Consider the following 18,085-nt stretch of genomic DNA (forward strand, 5'->3'; position numbering starts at 1 on the left):
GACGCAAAGTAATATTTGTTCAGATGCACGGCTTGTTTAATTGAAGATTTATTGCCTCGATTTATTGTTAATCAGATACTTGTATACATAACTTAAAACTTTATTTGTTCCCGTTTGGTTAATAATTTAAAATAGCCTTAGTAAATCAAATTAGATAAGTTTTGAGGTTATATTTAGATCATTTTTACTACAAAACATATTACAATATAATAACTATTTTATAAAAAAAAAAACGATTATGTCTACAGTAATAAAAAACATTATAAATGCGAAAGTTTAGATGGATGGATGTCAGAACTTGTATCTTGAACGTCTGAACGGATTTCGATGAATTTTGGTATAGACGTAAAAGAAAATATAGGTTACTTTTGTATTTTACAATTCCACGGACGGAGTCGCTGGCGATAACTAGTTATTTAAAAAGTAATAAAGAAAACTCCAGCTACTTACTTGTCCGGTAGCCGTTTTATACTTTGTTTTGAGTTCTAACAACACTTTCACAGCTTCGTCAACTTTTGCTTTATCCGCTTTGCTGGCTTTCAGAGAACGCACTGCGTCGCCTTGTTCGGTGATCTCTTGGTTCAGAGCGGTGACGTCACTGGACGGTGACGTAACTGAGGGAGGTGATGTTCCTGGCTTCCACTCCTGAGAAAAAAGAACAAATGTTTTGCTTCTAATTCAGACAAGTAATAAAGATTTATGTGTCTGTAACGTAGATTAATTTAAAAATAGAATTTTTTAACATGTTTTTGTGGCAGTATTTGTTTAACTATTTTTCCTACACACGTGGTAGTCCCCAGCTGATTAGTTCTAGGGAGGGGCTACCATTTTATATGTATTTTACATTTTTCAATTTTCTAGCCCTAAAAAGCACTTCACCTTCACCTGCCCTCCGGCACGAAAGGGGACTTAGACATTTCAAAGATAAACAATCTTACCTGTCCAGTAGCAGCTTTGTACTTCGCCTTAAGTTGCAGTAAAGCTTTGACAGCCTCGTCAACTTTCGGTTTGTCGGCTTTAGCAGTTTTAAGGGAGCGCACGAGGTCGCCTTGTTGAGTGATCTGCTGGCTTAGGGATGACGCGTCGCCAGACGCTGGCGCTTGCACTGGAGTGATGGGTTTCCAATCCTAGTAAGAAAGAATCATCAAAAAGGGCAATAAAGTAGATTGACTGTTTACAATCGTAAATTACCTGTCCAGTAGCAGTCTTGTACTTTGCTTTCAAGTTCAGTAGAACTTTGACAGCCTGGTCAACTTGCGCCTTGTCCGTTTTAGCAGCCTTAAGGGACCGCACTATTTCTCCTTGTTTAACGATCTCTTCGTTTAACTTAGAGGAGTCGCCAGCCGCGTCAGCTTTCTTTGGCTCTTGTTTGACAGGTGTCGCTTGGGCCGTTTTCGGCTGTAACAATAATATTTGATTAAAAAACATTAAATAAGTCAAGAAAACGTTCGTTAAATTAGCTAGTCCAAAATAAAATCACATTTTTGAAGCAATATACTACTATAACTTCATTGTTATTGTTAATTCTTAATTTTGAATTGACCAAAACCACTGGCACAAACTTTAAAGAGATCTGATTATTAAAAAATATTATTTACAAGTTCCTAGAATTTGAAAAACGTGTCCTTTTTCCGCTTAAGGTTTAAAAACATTTACAAACAATATTAAACGAAATTAATTCCAATACATTCAAGAACTTTTAAATATGGTACATGAGGAATTAAATAAATTACAACATTACTAACACTCACTCATTAAAACTTTAATTTACAAAAATATAAATACACACAACACACGTTGCGTATTCACAGCTGCTTTCTTATTACTACACGTTTTGATCATTCTTCACTACGTGGAAGTCGAACAACCAAGCCTTTCACTTCGTATATAGTTCAGTTCAACACATGAATCTCCAATTCGATATACAATGACTCATTTGAGAGACCGAGCTTATCAAAACCTTAAGCGGAACCTTCAATGTAAACTAAAAAATTATAGATAACAGCTGATTATTTAGAAAAAAAACATCTAGTTCTAATCCGATGGGGGTCGAAGATTTAATTTCAGCTCCAGTTTATTTTATGTGCAAGGATTTAGCATTGCCTTTCATTTAGAAAAATATGCTTCACGTTCTACCCGGAATGTATTCCCAGGATTATTACATAACCGTCGGTTTCCACTGCTAAAAACCTACACGAAACATATCATAATCAATATGGTTATTTTTATTTCGGCAAATTTTTATGCGGCACTAGGGTATCAGTGAAAATATCATAAAAACTGAACATAATTTTCGAAATACGTAATGAAGTTAAGTTATTTGTACAAGACAAATGACATGCTATAACTAGTAGTTTAACTTCACTAAAAATGCAATTGCAGCAAAGAATGTTCACCTACCCGGCACAAGTCTTAAAAAAAAATAATGTCGGAAATATTTTCAATCTACCTTCCGTTAGCATATGAAGGAACGCGGCAGTGAGAAGTACTTTCAGTATCTCCTAGTTTGAGGTGAGTGTTGACCAAAATAATACTGATTTTAGAATACTTTACGTAATGTAACGAAGACAGGATATGGTGAAATAATTGAACGGTATTTGTTTTTGCTTTTAAAATGTATATCAGTCCTATACGAATCATACCGCTTGTTCTTCAGGTTGTTTACATTTTGTTGTAGAAAGGTCGTGCTTATTAAAAAGTGCTTAAACTTTCTTGCAGAAAATGAAGCCACGTCACATGTAGGAAAATAGACGCTCCCATGATGCGAAAATTGAACAGGAGTATAAAGGAATCATTAACACCGTGGAATATTCAAATAAATAAAAACGTTGAAGTATGTTTATCCTTAATTATGTAAATTTTATTTTGATACAAAAGTGTTTATTCTCATTAAAATGGGACAATCGGAAGCGGAGTTATGATGTAACAAAAAAATAGATGAGTTAAAAAACCTTTTTAAGTCAGTTAAAAATTTTAAAATATTATAAAGAAGAAAGATTTTTATTTTGTATGTATTGAAATAACTCAAAAACTACTGGGCCGATTTAAAAAAAATCACCGTTAGGAAGGAAATTTATCTGTGAGTAACATAGGCTATATTTTATTTTTACTAATATTGAGGAACTATTAATTAACAACATATTTCTGGACCGCGGCGTTAAAAAATTACAATGTTTTAACTTTTCTTGGCTTACGATGCCTAAACCGTTAGATATATGAAAAAATTATGTATGAAAAAAATTGTAGATCTGTAAAGTTCTACAGAAAAGTCCGCGATAGCATACATCTATCTTAAACAGTTTCCTTACAATAACAACTTTTTTTTACAAAAAGATTTAAAAACCACACACTTATTGCGGCATTCTTTTATTGGTTTTAATATTAATCCTTATCAAAATAAATGCGTTTGTTTTCAGGAGAATTTAATGTAGATTAAAATTGTCCTTTACAGTATTTAAATTGGACTAGTAGTTTAGAATATATCGCAAACACAAATAATAAGGGTAACCCAAAAATCCGCTCACAGGCTACCCGGGCTTGGAAATTTGCAATCTGGCATCAGTAGATTTATGTTATTAGGTAGATTAGTTACTAAGTTAATACTTAAGGCAATAGGTTGAAAAAAAGGGCGAATGTAAGTTTTGAATTTTCAAACTCCACGCAGACGACGTCGTGTGCAACAACTATTTTTTAAATTATACGATATAAAAATATTTAAAAACATAATGTGTAATGCAAATTAAGAATTATTTTTAACAAAGTTCAATTATAAGATAGTCTATACAAACTTGTTGCGCTTCTTTATCATCTTTTTTACTTTGTTTACGAGCCTCAACGCAAATGTCAGCTGACAGCTGTCAGTTCGAATTCAAAACAAACGCATTGAGATTTATCTGGTGCGGTGTGCAATTAATTTTCGTATGTTTTCTATTAAAAATGAACAGATATTTAAACTAGAAGGATGAAAAGAGTGGTAAGTTTCTTCAGCTCTTAACATGTTTCACTTCGTCGGATTGTTAAATCGTGTTTTATACAAAGAACAGTATGTTTTAAAATGCTGTTTATATCTTAGTCAACATTTAAAACATCAGACTTATTTACTTAGAATAATAGTTAACACACGACTTACATAAACTCGTGCGTCGTTTACGATTTAAATTTTTACAAAATAATTCGATAGCTACACAAATAGCTGGTTACCGATTACTGTGGATATTGATGACAAAGAGGTTAGTAACCTCAACAATTTACTTATGATCAGCATGAATTTTATTAAAACAGTTTCGGAAACTTTCCACTTTAATAAACATCACGTTTTCTTGTTGACACAGAAAATGACATCACACAAAGGATACTTTTCAACATATCAAAGTCCTAACATTGTTATTGATCCTAACAAGTCAAACTATCCACCAATTGTGAAGAAAATGAAAGCAGATAACAGAGTAAACACAAATTTAAAAATTCTACAAGATAATAAAATGTCAGAACTTTATACAGAGGTACATTTGTCATGTTTCTCAACAAATTGTCTTATAAATTGGTTGTAGTAAGATATTGTAATTATTTATTATTTAATTAGCAGCAGATTGAGCAATAGATTAATTATATATTATAGTAGCTTTTTCTCTAGACTTAATCCACAATGAATTAAAAAATATAAACTTTTCTAGTAATAAATATATACCTTATGTTATTCAGTGATAATGTAGCTTTGTAATGGCAAAAGAATTATGGAATTTCAGTAATTTTTAAATTTATATTTTATTTATTGTTTGATATTTTGTAGATGGTAAAACAATGTTATAATAAAAGTTGACAGTGTCTTACATGTATAATTATATAAAAACATATTTTTATCAACACTACTTTTAAAAAGGTTTCCTTATTCCTTAATATCTCCCAGCAATAAAATGCATTGCTATTCTAACTGTAATACAAATCATCAATACTTCCACCATGACTTAACCATGGTGTAATAATTAATGTTTTTTAACAGATGGACTCTAATCTAGTCAAAAAAATAAATAAAGATGATTTAAAGAAACCAATTAAAAGTGAAATTACCCCAAATAAAATATTGAGTAATGGTCCTAATAAATCTAACACAGTTAGGATAGGAGAAAACATTTCTTCTAAAATTAAACTTGAACAAAACTACAAGCCTAATAATCAGAGAGAAAACGTAACATCCCAGTTTACTTCAGGATTAATATTAAATAGTAATAAGTCATGTACCAACAATACAGATCTGAATAAAGAGAGTTTCAAAGACAATACATTTAGTAACAATATAAAAATTGAACCAAACAATAACTCTGATGGTGATATGGGAACATCTAACAAAGAGGGGAATTGTTTAGAGAGAACATCAACATTAACAAATTGTGTGAACAACAACAATACTGTTAAAAACGAAGAAAACATGGATATAAATAAAACATTTAAACACAAAGTTAAGGAAACTAAAGAGGAAAATATGCCTGAAAAATTTAAAGAAGCAACGAAAAAGAATTCAGCACAAGTAAATCGAAAGTACTCCACAAAGGATGTGAAACAAGGCAAAAACGAAACTGTACAGCCCAAAACAATAAAAATAATTATTAATGTGACATATAATAATTTGCATAGCAAAAATAATACAAGATCAACCAATAGCAATGTTGACGGAGATTTGAGTTTTCTGGACGATTTTGATGTAGATGAAGTGGTAGAAAGTTTATTTAATGGCAAGCAACAAAATAAACCTATAATTAATGACGAAAAGGTAACCGAAAGTTCCAAAAGAAGAAAAACGTCGAATACAGAACAGACAAATACAAATCACAAAGAAAAGCACACTTCAAAGTAAGATTTCAAAATCTTTCAATTTGATATTTTTTATATCAACATTTTTTTATTAGGGAGAAACAATCTAACTCGCTCGGTTCTTTTTTAGGGTTGACAATAAGACTGAAGAAATACAAAAACTAAATATCGAAAAAGAAAAATCACCAGCAGGTATACCAACAGAAAAAAATAAAAGAAAAAATGAAAATGATCAAATTGATTGCAATATTGTTCCTAAAAATATGAATAATAAATCTAAGAGTAACATAATTAGTACAGAACGCAAAAAAGATTCTAAAGAAACTAAAAAGGAGGTTTGCTCGGAAAAAGTTAAATGTGTAGATCATAGTACAAATAAACATAATATTGGTCATGGTATATTAAACAAGTTTGTTACAAAATCGGATAAAGATTTAGCACATAACTTAGAAATAAAGATGTATGATACCTTGAAACAAAAATATTCTGTACTTGCTGTGACACACTACGGAAAGTTTTCTAAAATATTTAAATGTATTGGTACATCTGGAGATTGCTACGCTGTGAAGATACTAGAGTAAGTTTTTTCTTTCAATATATTACCTTTTTTATTTACACCCTACATCAAATGAGTCTAAACCTTTTCAGCAATCCTTCAACAAATCATTTAAAAGAAAAGAAAAAAGAGAACATTCTACAGGAACTAAAGAAGGATATTCCAGAAGAAAATTTACGCTGTATTCATTTGTTGCACAGTTTTCAAATAGATAGACACATGTGTTATATGACAAATTACTATGCAGTTAACCTTGAACAAATATTGATTGAAAAAAAGTTTCACATAGAAGAAATACAAGCTTTAAGTAAACAATTAGTTGAGGCGGTCATTGTATTAAGAAGCAAAAATATTGTTCATCATGGTAAATTGTTATGCCCAGTTTACATTATCCCAGTCCAGCTGTCAAAACCAGTGCATTCCTGTGTGTGTTTATATTGCAGTTTCAATCCTGCTCTGGTTTGGATCATTGGACTGGAATAATATAAAGCAACATTATGATCTTTTGACAATTTCTTTACATTTATTTGCGGCATTTAAGCCTGATGGTGAATTGTGACATCATTATGATGGATAACAACTGTCTAAATATTGAATTCCCAGAATTGATAAAATTTGCCTGAGATCTTCCTCGGCACAAAGTTAGTAAGTTCTCAGCTAAGAAGGATATTAGAATCTTAAGATTATGCTGAGCAAGTACGTGTAATTTAGACATGACCAAAGCTTCAAGAATCTCTAAATATCAGTCTTAGATTCAAAGTATAAAACCACTCATTGTTTCAGATATAAAACCAAGTCATATACTTCTAGACGATAAAGCAGAGAAGCTTACGCTATGCGGATTTGACGAAGCAATTTTATACGTGCATTCAGATAATTTAAAAAGTAATATTGGAACAGTAAATTATGCGTCACCAGAGAAAATTTTAGGCCACTCTCATGGTTTTCCTGTCGACGTATGGTCTACGGCGTTGGTGATTTATGAAATGGCAACAAATACTATGCTATTCACGGGAACGACAGATAATGAAGTTTTATTCAAACAGATGAGTGTTTTAGGTAATATGCCTGAGTATATTATTAAGGAGTCCAGATTTAGAAATATGCATTTTCGTGGAACGACATTTATCAAAAAGGGTTTGAATCAGGTACGTATATCTATACTAATATTAAAAAGAGGAAAGCATTGCACTTTTGTATGTATTTATATAACTCAAAAACTACTGGACCGATATATAAAATTCTTTCACCATTAAAATGCTACTTTATCAATGACTAACTTAGGTTGTGTTTTTATAACTTTTTTAATTTCTTGCAAAGTCTCATCTAAGAAATTTTTTTTGCAGTATTCTGACATCAGGATACACAATTTTGTGAAAAATAATAACATCTACTCATCAATAATTGCTGCGCAGTCTACACGTGATATTGCATGTGAAAACATAGAATATAAATTACAATCATTGGTCAGATTATTGGGAAGAATGTTGGTAATAGATCCTAGAAAACGATTAACAATTGAATATGTTTATGCTGATAATTTTTTCTTTCAAAAAACAATTTGAGTTCAGTGATTTAATTTGAGTTAAACCTAAATAGTTTATGTTTTTAGTTCCTTAGTGTCATGTTCTAATCTAAACCTGTTAAAAAAGTTAATTAACTTGTCTATGGTTAGATTCTAACCTATAATTGTGGCTATTTTTAATTTGATTACATATTTAAAGGCCAGCCCTGTACTCAGTTTCTATACCATATTAAGTGTAAAACCTTTAATATGTATACATTTCAAGATATAAATTTAAAAGGTAGACTAAAGGCTGAATACTGAAACGAAATTTCAGTTCCTAAGTTTTTAATTGTATTTGGATGTTACGTGTGGCTTTGTATTTTAGGCGCAGTAATATTAAATGTTTCAGTATTCAGCTGTATGTGTTTAGAAATCATGTTTTAGTGTTTCATATGATTTTGATTAATCATTTGTAAGCAGTGAAATTACAAGTTTTGTTTTTATTGTAATCCTTACATGATTAAAATTGTTACTCGCAAGATTCATTCTATAAGTTAAGTTTTCCGAACTGTATAGGCCATAAGATTGTCGTAAGATATAAGTTCTTTATGTTTAAGTTCTGTTGATTAAAAATAATTAACCAATTTCATTTTGTTTCACTACAAAACATTTAAACTGAGACATTCTCATTGAGTTTTTTAGAGACTAGAAATGTGTTTGTTTTTACAATTGACACATCCATAAGGATATTGTCCCGTTGGCGCAATCGGCTTACAGATCAATCTGTTCAATGGGAAAAGATCCCATTGGTCCAATTGATTTGGAACAACCAAGCCTCTCTGTGTTATTGTTACTAATAGTATAAATGGAATTTGGATTGATGGATGTTTTTTACCTTATAAAATTTGGCACAGATTTAAAAGATAATCAGGGAGAACATATAGGCTACCTAAGAAGTTATTTAATTCCAACCGGACGGAGTCGCGGGCAGAGCTAGTATTTCAAAACTAGCTTTCGCTCGCAACTGTTGGCGTGGAATTTAAAAAAAAAAAGAAAATAGTGTGCATGTTCTTCTAGACTATCCTCTACATATATCTAAAATTCATCAAGATCCGTTCAGTAGTTTAGGCTGCAAACTGTAAGAAACATCCATCCATCTAAAAAATCCCATTAACAATATAAATAAAAAGTAAGATAAGCTATTGGTCAATAATAAAAAAAAGTTTCAAGGTTCAACTTACTTTTTGCGACTGACATGTAAAAAATCTTTTTCAATACAATACATGTGTGATAACTTACCTGTCCGGGCATCTCCTTAGTGTGTCCATCAGGTACATGGAAGAGCACCAGCGGCACCGGCCGGCCCGTGTGGAAGGACACGGAGCCCGGCGCCACATCCACCCGGAAGAAGCCGCGACGTTGCAGCTGTATGATGTCCCCCACAGCCACCTTGCTCAGCTCCGGCTCGCCCACCATCAACATCTCCCACTAGAAACAAAATTAATCTTACTAATATTATAAACTAGCTGTTCCCGTGCGACTTCATCCGCAAAAAAATTATGAAAATTTTATTTATTGTTTACATGTGTCAAATCAATTGCAAATGTCAAAATGACATGACGATGACAAACCATGTCAACCTTGCTTCCTTGATGTTGGCAGCAACTTATGGTCTCTTTCCCACATTAGGGTTTTATCCAAAATATTTACACCCTAAGTTTAATGGCGTGAAAATATATAGCCTAAAGCGTGACGTAAGTGTAGGGCTTTTAATTATAGGAAGAATTATTCAAAAAATTGCTGTAATTGCTGACATCTTAGGCAACAAAGAAGTGTGTGTTTACACTTTACTATAATAGTATAGATAGTATAGATAATATACAATATATGGTATAGAAATATAGATGTGAAGGTTTAGATGGATGTTTATTAGAGTTTGTAGTCTAAACTGCTGAACAGATCTCGATGTAATTTGTAATAATTACTTTTTTTTTTCGATTCGTTTGGATGAAGCTGAACAATAAGGACATAGTATTTACTGAAACATACCCTAGTCTGATGTCCAATATATTGCTTGAAGTCTTCATCTTTCCCGAGCACAGGTTTCGATATAATATGGTCAAAGAACACGCAGTAAGTCTCCACAGTGTTATGCACGTCGTTAGACAGCCAGGTCAATTTTAACGTCTTCTTAAAATCCTTATTATCCAGATTTGGTGTAGCATCAATACTTGTCACTTTACCATCTTTATCCCTATTAAGGAAATTAAAAGAATGCATTATTCATACTAACTGCAGCATTTAATAAATGCGAAAGTTTGGGTGGATGGATGTTTGCTAGAGTTTGTAGCCTAAATGGTTGAACGGTTTCGATGCAATTTGGTATTAGACGTCGAATATAGTCTGGAAGAACACATAGGCTACTCAGTTTCGTTTTTCTTTTTAAATTCACGCGGACGCAATCACGGGCTAAAGCAAGTATTCTCATAAAATATACACTTAGGTGGACTAATTAACGTGTGGAGACGCGCCAAAAGTTTATGTGGATGTTTTTGTTTATTTTATTTATTTATTTGTTTATTGTTCAGGTCAATGGGAGGTTTATATCTATGGTCAGATTGATTCTATAGTTTTGGCCCAATGGGACAAAAATCCAATAACTGAGCGAATAAAAGAGATCCACCCGTTTAAATAACTATTAACCTAGCTTTAAAAATGAAACAAAAAACACTTACTTGTGAATCTTATCAATCATAACATTTCCATAGTTAATAAAGGTAGCGTTTTCTCCTTGTTTTAATGCGATTGCGTCTGCCTGGTCGATGAGAAGACGTGACGTCACCCACACCGTCTTCACGCCCACGTCCGGGTTTTTGGGATGCAGAGGTACACTCAGGGGAGTCCGACCTGACACACCTTGCAGATTCACCGGCACTGGGTTAGCCTCCAGAGCGGTGTACCTAGGTGCTATCGGGTCGATGACCTGGAATGTGATTAATATAAATTAAATGTAAACCTAATGGTTAGGGGTACGGATTTGCGATCATGTGGTCGAAGGTTTGAATCCTACTATTTGACTATTTCAAACTATTCCTAGCACAAACCTTGTCTGGTATGGTAAAAGACATATTAGTAAATTATCACAAATCTGTTAATATTTTATAATAAAAAAAATTTAAACCTGTGAAACAGGTGTCGAATTAAAATAGAAGTAAATAATAAAAAACCTGAGTACCTATAATCGAATTCAATATAAATGTATAATTATAAGAACTAACAATTTAACTTTTATAACAATACATTTAAACCAAAAAAAATCCATAGACAATAAATAACATAACCTGTGAAATACGTAAACAAAATTTCTCATTTATATGGAATTCGCATAAGCAATACATACGGAAGAAATAGTTATAAGTAAGGTAAATTTTGTCACCTTTTTATTGATTGCCCAGATCTTGTCCCACTCCATGAAGACGACGGAGCGGCTGGAGCCCTGCGCGCGGATGAACTGGCGCAGACCCTCCACCGTCATGCCGCGCCGCAGCACGCCGCGCACCGTCGGCATGCGCGGGTCGTCCCTACAATATAATACTTCATGTTTAAAGAAAAAACGAAAATAGAAAGAGAGAAAAGTAGCAGAAAAAGGCAAATTGATAGATTATTTTCTATGCATTTTGCCTTTTCTGCTACTTTCCTTTTCTTATTAAACAATTCTTATTAAACAATGACAAGAAAATATCAACACTTGAATAAAAAAGCGTGAAATGGAAGCAATTTCACGTACAGTCTGATGATTGTGCGTGTCCTTACCTTCTTTTCCCTTCTCTCTTCCTACCCTTACAAGGAAGGGGCAATATCTTCTTTTTGTGCAGCACATACATTAATTTAAAGCAACAAATCTAGTTTTGGGGATGTCAGTGGACAGAGGTCGCTTCAATTATTAAGGTGATCAAATTGCCATATAAAAAAAATCATCTTACCATCCATCAACAAGTCCTTGCTCGACAAACCACGTTAATTTCCTCTTAGACAAAACTGTATTCGTCATACTTAATCTGAAAAGGCAAAGTTTAAAGTAAATTACATAAACATCAAGTAATTATATTAAGTTAATCAGAATTTGTAATGATTCGTTATGGATTAAGAATTGTCTTCATAGATCTTGAATCATTGGCGTCAATGATCGAGAATCATTGGCATCATAGATCAAAAATTATTGGTGTTATAGATCAAGAATCATTGGCGTCATAGATCAAGATTCATTGGCGTTAGATCAAGAATCATTGGCGTCATAGACCAAGAATCATTGGCGTCATAGATCACGAATCATTGGCGTCATAGATCAAGAATTATTATGAATGTGTGGGCAGTACACAATGTGCCGAACCTCCGTAGTAACAAGGGCAGGTAGATAATACAGTCGTTATGAACATACCTGCTGTACTCCCATATGTAGGGTTTCCTGAGTCCAAGTGCGTCAATGAACCAGTAGAACTGAGGGTCACGGTCGTGGTACTCCATGGTACGCAGCACGTGCGTCACGCCCTCCACAGAATCCACTATGGGACACGCGAAGTCGTATGTCGGGTATACTCTGTAAGTAGTGTGGAAATCAGCTTTGATTGATTGATGGAAATTACTAGCTCACGACTCATTGCGATACTATCAGTATGGGAGCTGATAATAACACCCAAATTGATATATTTGCGACATCGGCTGATACATTTCGATGGAGTGAAGATTTTGAAAATTACAAAGTTTATTTAACAGTTATTACGTATCTTCAGAACAGCTAACGATTCTGTAGTTGGCATAAGTGTAGAATATAGTGTGAAGAAAGATAGGCTAGTTATTAGCCCGCGAGTCCGTCCGCGTGGAAATAAAAAACTCCTTAATTAGCCTATGTGTTGTTCCAGACTATGTTCTACATTTATGGCGCATTTCATAGAGATTTGTTAAACCATTTGGAGATAGATATTAAGATACATCGATTCATCTATCCAAACTTGTGCATTTATAACATTACGAGCTGTTGTCCGCGACTTCGTCCGCGTGGTATTAGAAAACATACGAACTATATAAATTACAAAAAGCTTCGTACCCCTCGGGAACCGGACATTTCTCGAGGATGAAGCTTATCCCATGTGTACTCCAGACTTTGTTTTATATTCGTGAAATTTCAATAAGATATGTTGAACCGTTGCAGAATGATCGAGTAAACATTAAAAAATAAATTAATGAATCCCACGGGAACCGTAACTATTCCCGGGATAAAAAGTAGCCTATGTGTTCTTCCAGACTATGCTCTACACCTGTGGCAAATTTCATGGAGATCCGTTCAGCCGTTTAGGCTACAAACGCTAAAAAACATCCATCCATCCATCTAAACTTTCGCATTTATAATATTAGTAAAAAGTAAGATAGTAAGATTGGTAAGTATGACAAGCATTGTATTTTTTAATTAAGTTTATAACATGTGCAACTTACTTATATTGGTTACCGGTACGTGGATGTGTTTCGGGTTTACACCGGTATATAGTGGGGTCTCTCAGACAGCCGTTCGCTGACTGCATGTCGATCTTAGCGCGCACGCAGCACTGCACGCCGACAGAACTGCCCTTCTTCATCTCTTCCCACAACTCCAGATTCTTCTCAACAGCTGTGGGATACATCATACTGATATTATAAATGCGAAAGTTTCGATGGATGGATGTTAGCTTGTAGCCTAAACGGATGAAGGGATTTCGATTAAATTTGGTAAAAACATAGAGGGTAGTCTGAAGGAACATACTGGCTACTCATTTTTGTTTTTTTAATTCCACGCGGACGGAGAAACAGGCGAAAGCTAGTTTTAAATATTGTTTTAAAAAGAAATTAGGAATAAATGCAAATATAATTTCGGTAACAGTTAAATTATAAGTGATACAAGTAGGAATTATACAGAGATTCTGAAAAAATTATATAACACTAGCTTCCGACTGCGACATCGATCGAGTGAAATTTAGTAGTTTAGGATACAAACTCTAAAAAAACATCAACACTTTCGCATTTACAATATTAGACTATTTAACAATATATTATACAAACACACATGTTACCATTTTAGTTATTTATTGATTGTCAATATTGCTAAATATAAGTTTAAGCTTTTGTATATAAGAAAGTGGTTTAAAATATGAAGCTTAATAAAATTATTGTTTACACTTACAATTGTTTCTATTTTTACTTTCGACTTTTTGATCTCTCTCGTTCTTCATCTGCTCCGCGGGCGTGTCGTCTACGAATGCTTTGTTCTCTTTTATTAATTTCACACAGAAATCCATCATCATATCGAAGTATTGAGAAGTGTGAGTGAACATGTCCGGCTTGATCTCTAACATTTCTACATCTTCTAATATAACCTGAAAAAAATAAAAGTAAAAATTATAATGTGTTAGCTTTTTAACTATTTTGATGTATTCTGTACTCTTGAAGGTTATTTAGTCTGTGCTATAAATCAATGTCATTGGTCATAGTTTGAAATAACGATATAACTTTGTAATGGTGATCCAAAGCGTTTTTTTTAAATATTTATGTCATGGTTTTAAAATGTAATTGTGCTTGTTATGTTAATAATCGGAGAGTAGTCGGATGTCAAAAATAAGGGTGTTGCATTAGCTCGACGACACCACGGCAATGTTGGTAAGGTTATTTTGTGCAAATTGGAAGAAAACATAAGAGGTAATGAAGACTATATTTTATTAAAGCATAACATGGCTGTGACGCCCATAAATGTGTTATCTCTAGAGGATTGTAGCAAAATATGTCGAAGCGGGATGTTTTGATATTTTTTTTTAATATCAGTAGATTGTTAATTTACTAATATTTCTTTTAATCATTCCAGGTAAGTTTGAAAAAGGATGTATTAGTAGTTAGCTTTTTAACTATTTTAGATGTATTCTGTATTCTTAACATTTATATATAATGTTTTGTGTGTGTGTGTTCAACGTTCGATGTAGTTGCGTTGTCGCATTGGTGTTCAGTTTGTGTGTTTTAAAATAATTTACAAGCATTCTTAGTATGGCCGTCCGTCTATATTTTAAAAGAAGTTTGTAGAAATATCTAATAATCAGAAGTGGCATCATGCGAAAACGTTTTCAATCCACATCTACAGAGTTCACGTAAGTAAACTATGTTCTGTGACACCATTTTTTAATATTAGTATAGAAGTTAGATTACTTATGATTCTCCAAATACATGAATCTATCACAAGTTGTATAAGAGATTTACTTTATTATCCTTATATTAAAGAACAATATCGGGATTTCAAGTGTATATTTTGCTTGTTAATTGTTATTGTCTATTTGTGTTAATGAACAAATGTATCGGAGATTGATGTTGGAGCTTGCTGAGTTCAGTTTGTGTGTGCATTGTTATTATGGCCGTCTGTCTATATTTTAAAGGTAGTCATTTGTGTCGAAATATTTAACAGTAGCTAGTTGATAATAGTCGAATGGCGGAAATCGAACCCTCGACCTCAAGATGGGTTGTCCATACCCCTAACAATTAGGCAAATGGCGAAAAACTATGGACCAACAAGTTATTTGACCTGGCTACCACAATTTGAACTAAATTATAGCTTACTACCATTCTTTCATGTATTATATATGTGCATGTAGGATTTACATATTTTCGAATCTATACTTCTATACTATAATAATAAATTGTAAACACACACTTCTTTGTTGCCTAAGATATCAGCAATTACAGCATGTTTTTGAATAATACTTTTTTTAATAAACAGTCCTACACTTGCTACACTTTAGGCTATATATTTCACGCCATTAAACTTAAAGGGTAAATATTTTGGATAAAAACCCTAATGTGGGAAAGAGACCATAAGTTGCTGCCAACATCAAGGAAGCAAGATTGCCAAGTTTTGTCATGTCATGTCGTTTTGACATTTGCAATTGACAATTTGACACATGTAAACAATAAAATAGTTTTATGCTGATGAAAAGCACGGGAACAGCTAGTATACTATATTAAAAATGTTGTTACATCAAGTTGGCATTGATTGTATTAAAAGGATGCTGAAAGACTTATTAACTTTGTATTTAACTAAAGAGAACTAATAGCCAATACCTTTTCAAAATCAGCGTTTTCCTTAGCAGGGTTAGTGTCATCAAATCTCATAACAAGTTTTCCTTCAAATGCTTGCTGGTAATATTGATTTAATAAAGCCGCTTTAGCATGGCCAATATGCAGGTATCTGAAATTAAATAACAATTGTAGTATAGGTTTTTAAGAACATATCTTCAATATGCAACTGAAAGAACAATTTAAACTTATAAAACTTAATTGTATGTAAATATAAAAGACTAGATGTTGCTCGTGATTTCACCAGCGTGTAATTAAAAAAATATAGCTTATGTTACTCATTGATAACAATTTTTGATATCGGCCTGATAGTTTTCGAGTTATTTAATTGCATAAAAAGTAAAAATGTAAAATATAAAAGAAAACAAACCCAGAGGCTTCAGGTGGGAACCTCACAACAACCTTGCCCATCTCAGCATGTGGCAGTTCAATGAACTTGCCCTCGGCTAATCGACCTCCAGCCTCCTTAGTAGCTGCTGGTGACCTCCTAGAAATATAATTACATAGTCCATTTTCATTATATAATTCATACTTAAATTTCATCACCAGTTATCCTAACTCTAACATTATTTAGGTATAAGTAGGTACAGTCAGCTACATTAATATTTATAAATTTACAAAGATTTAGACATTCTTTTTCAAAAATATATATGCATTCATTTTCAATAGCATAAATTTGTAGTCGAAAACATGTAGATTAAAACATGCATTTGTATTTTTAACACCAAAAGTGTACAACAAGCTATGTAAATGCATACATGTTTATGCTGATGACTGTACATATAGAAATAAATGTAATAAAGCTGTGGTTTCTCTTCTTGACAATTTCTTTTTTAATTTTCTAGCTATCAAGTTTATGCTATAACCACTTACTCAAGTAAAAAGTTACTTACCTAGGAGACTTTGAAATGTTATTCAAAACATCATCTGGTATTTGCTTAAGCACATTTACAACTGGTTCTTGAGCCTGTATCAGTTTCATCCATCGGAGAATGTTTGTTGGAGATATTTTTCCTGAGACATCTTTAAATTTGCTGGAAACTATAAGATATTTATTATTAACATAAATTGCAACAGATTAATTTTGTTAATTATAATATAAACTATAAGAGTTTATTTGAACCTTAGAAAGCACAGATTTAGTGCCAGTTACATGAAAATAGTTTCTGATGATTTTTGACCACTTTGTTATTTTACTGTTTGTATTCAATTCATGATACATTTATTGCTTATAAAGATTAACAGATCTATTGAAAAAAAGGAGTAAATATGACCAACTATTTATCACCAAGATATCAATTTATGATATAAGATAAGCTACATGATTTTTTATACCATATTTTTAGACTGTTACACAAATTCTAGTGGTTGTTTAATGTTGAAACAGTTGTTATCAGCTATTTGAACTTAATTTAATGGTGAAGAAATATTAAATAACTCACAATTTAACACACTGAATACCGCTAGATCAGAAACTGATAACGATTCCCCAACAAGATAGGTTAGAGGTCCCAGAATTTTGTCAAGATATTGAACTGATTGTGAAATATCCTCATCTAGTACAAGACTAAATGAAAGCCAATGGTTCATTGTGACCTTTTGAAGAGGTCCAGCAGACTTGTTAAACGCGTTCTCTAATATTCTAATTAAATCATTGCTTGTTCCATATGGCACCGGTTTGGACGAATTCGGAAGAAGAATGTGGGATTCACTTCCCCACACTATTTCAAATTCTTTCACTGATGATCTATAAAGCTCGGCAGCCATTAAACCTCCTGAAAAAGATAAAATTAGAACTGATCAATTAAATTTTTATGCCATTATTTCATAATTTATAAATAAATTATACAAATGGTTTACCTAATGGAGGGTTAGATTTATTGCACGATATTTTCATGGTGGCGTCTTATTTTAAAATATGGAAAAGGATTTTCCTTTTTTAATTCACAAATATGGTATATTTGCTGAATATCGAGTATTTTACGGATTTAATAAATGTAACAAGTGTATTTCGAATCGAACACGATGACGGTATAAAGAACTGTCACTGTCAGTGTCAATTTGACAAAAAT

General features: G+C 32.6%; 2 protein-coding genes across 3 annotated transcripts in view; one reads left to right on the top strand and one right to left on the bottom strand.

Moving 5' to 3' along the window:
* LOC106110422 (bifunctional glutamate/proline--tRNA ligase) overlaps positions 1–18,034 on the bottom strand; it is a 26,666-nt gene extending 8,632 nt beyond the window's left edge. The window contains exons 1-16 of the mRNA XM_013292247.1: positions 17,874–18,034; positions 17,456–17,788; positions 16,907–17,054; positions 16,384–16,500; positions 15,999–16,125; positions 14,083–14,275; positions 13,362–13,533; positions 12,310–12,468; positions 11,855–11,929; positions 11,308–11,452; positions 10,607–10,854; positions 9,921–10,125; positions 9,171–9,359; positions 1,192–1,398; positions 939–1,127; positions 451–645 (exon numbers count right to left, since the gene is read on the bottom strand). Of these exons, the coding sequence (XP_013147701.1) occupies positions 451–645; positions 939–1,127; positions 1,192–1,398; positions 9,171–9,359; positions 9,921–10,125; positions 10,607–10,854; positions 11,308–11,452; positions 11,855–11,929; positions 12,310–12,468; positions 13,362–13,533; positions 14,083–14,275; positions 15,999–16,125; positions 16,384–16,500; positions 16,907–17,054; positions 17,456–17,788; positions 17,874–17,910 (2,739 nt within the window). The 5' untranslated portion in view covers positions 17,911–18,034. The remainder of the gene's footprint in view (positions 1–450; positions 646–938; positions 1,128–1,191; positions 1,399–9,170; positions 9,360–9,920; positions 10,126–10,606; positions 10,855–11,307; positions 11,453–11,854; positions 11,930–12,309; positions 12,469–13,361; positions 13,534–14,082; positions 14,276–15,998; positions 16,126–16,383; positions 16,501–16,906; positions 17,055–17,455; positions 17,789–17,873) is intronic.
* On the top strand, positions 3,874–8,458 carry LOC106110472 (uncharacterized protein MAL13P1.304-like). Of its 2 annotated transcripts, XM_013292314.1 has the most exons (7): positions 3,874–3,973; positions 4,332–4,502; positions 5,000–5,847; positions 5,939–6,385; positions 6,457–6,728; positions 7,148–7,512; positions 7,711–8,458. In XM_013292314.1, exons 1-7 carry the CDS (start codon positions 3,962–3,964, stop codon positions 7,927–7,929), a joined length of 2,334 nt encoding a protein of 777 aa, XP_013147768.1. In that variant the 5' UTR covers positions 3,874–3,961; the 3' UTR covers positions 7,930–8,458. The 2 variants fall into 2 exon arrangements, with proteins under 2 accessions (XP_013147768.1, XP_013147769.1); XM_013292315.1 differs by lacking the exons at positions 6,457–6,728; positions 7,711–8,458 and having other exon boundaries at positions 7,148–7,232.
* Positions 18,035–18,085: the final 51 nt, after the last annotated feature.

This window comes from Papilio polytes, unplaced genomic scaffold, assembly GCF_000836215.1.
Source record: "Papilio polytes unplaced genomic scaffold, Ppol_1.0 DF820622.1, whole genome shotgun sequence".
In the NCBI taxonomy this organism is placed as follows: Eukaryota; Metazoa; Arthropoda; class Insecta; order Lepidoptera; family Papilionidae; genus Papilio; species Papilio polytes.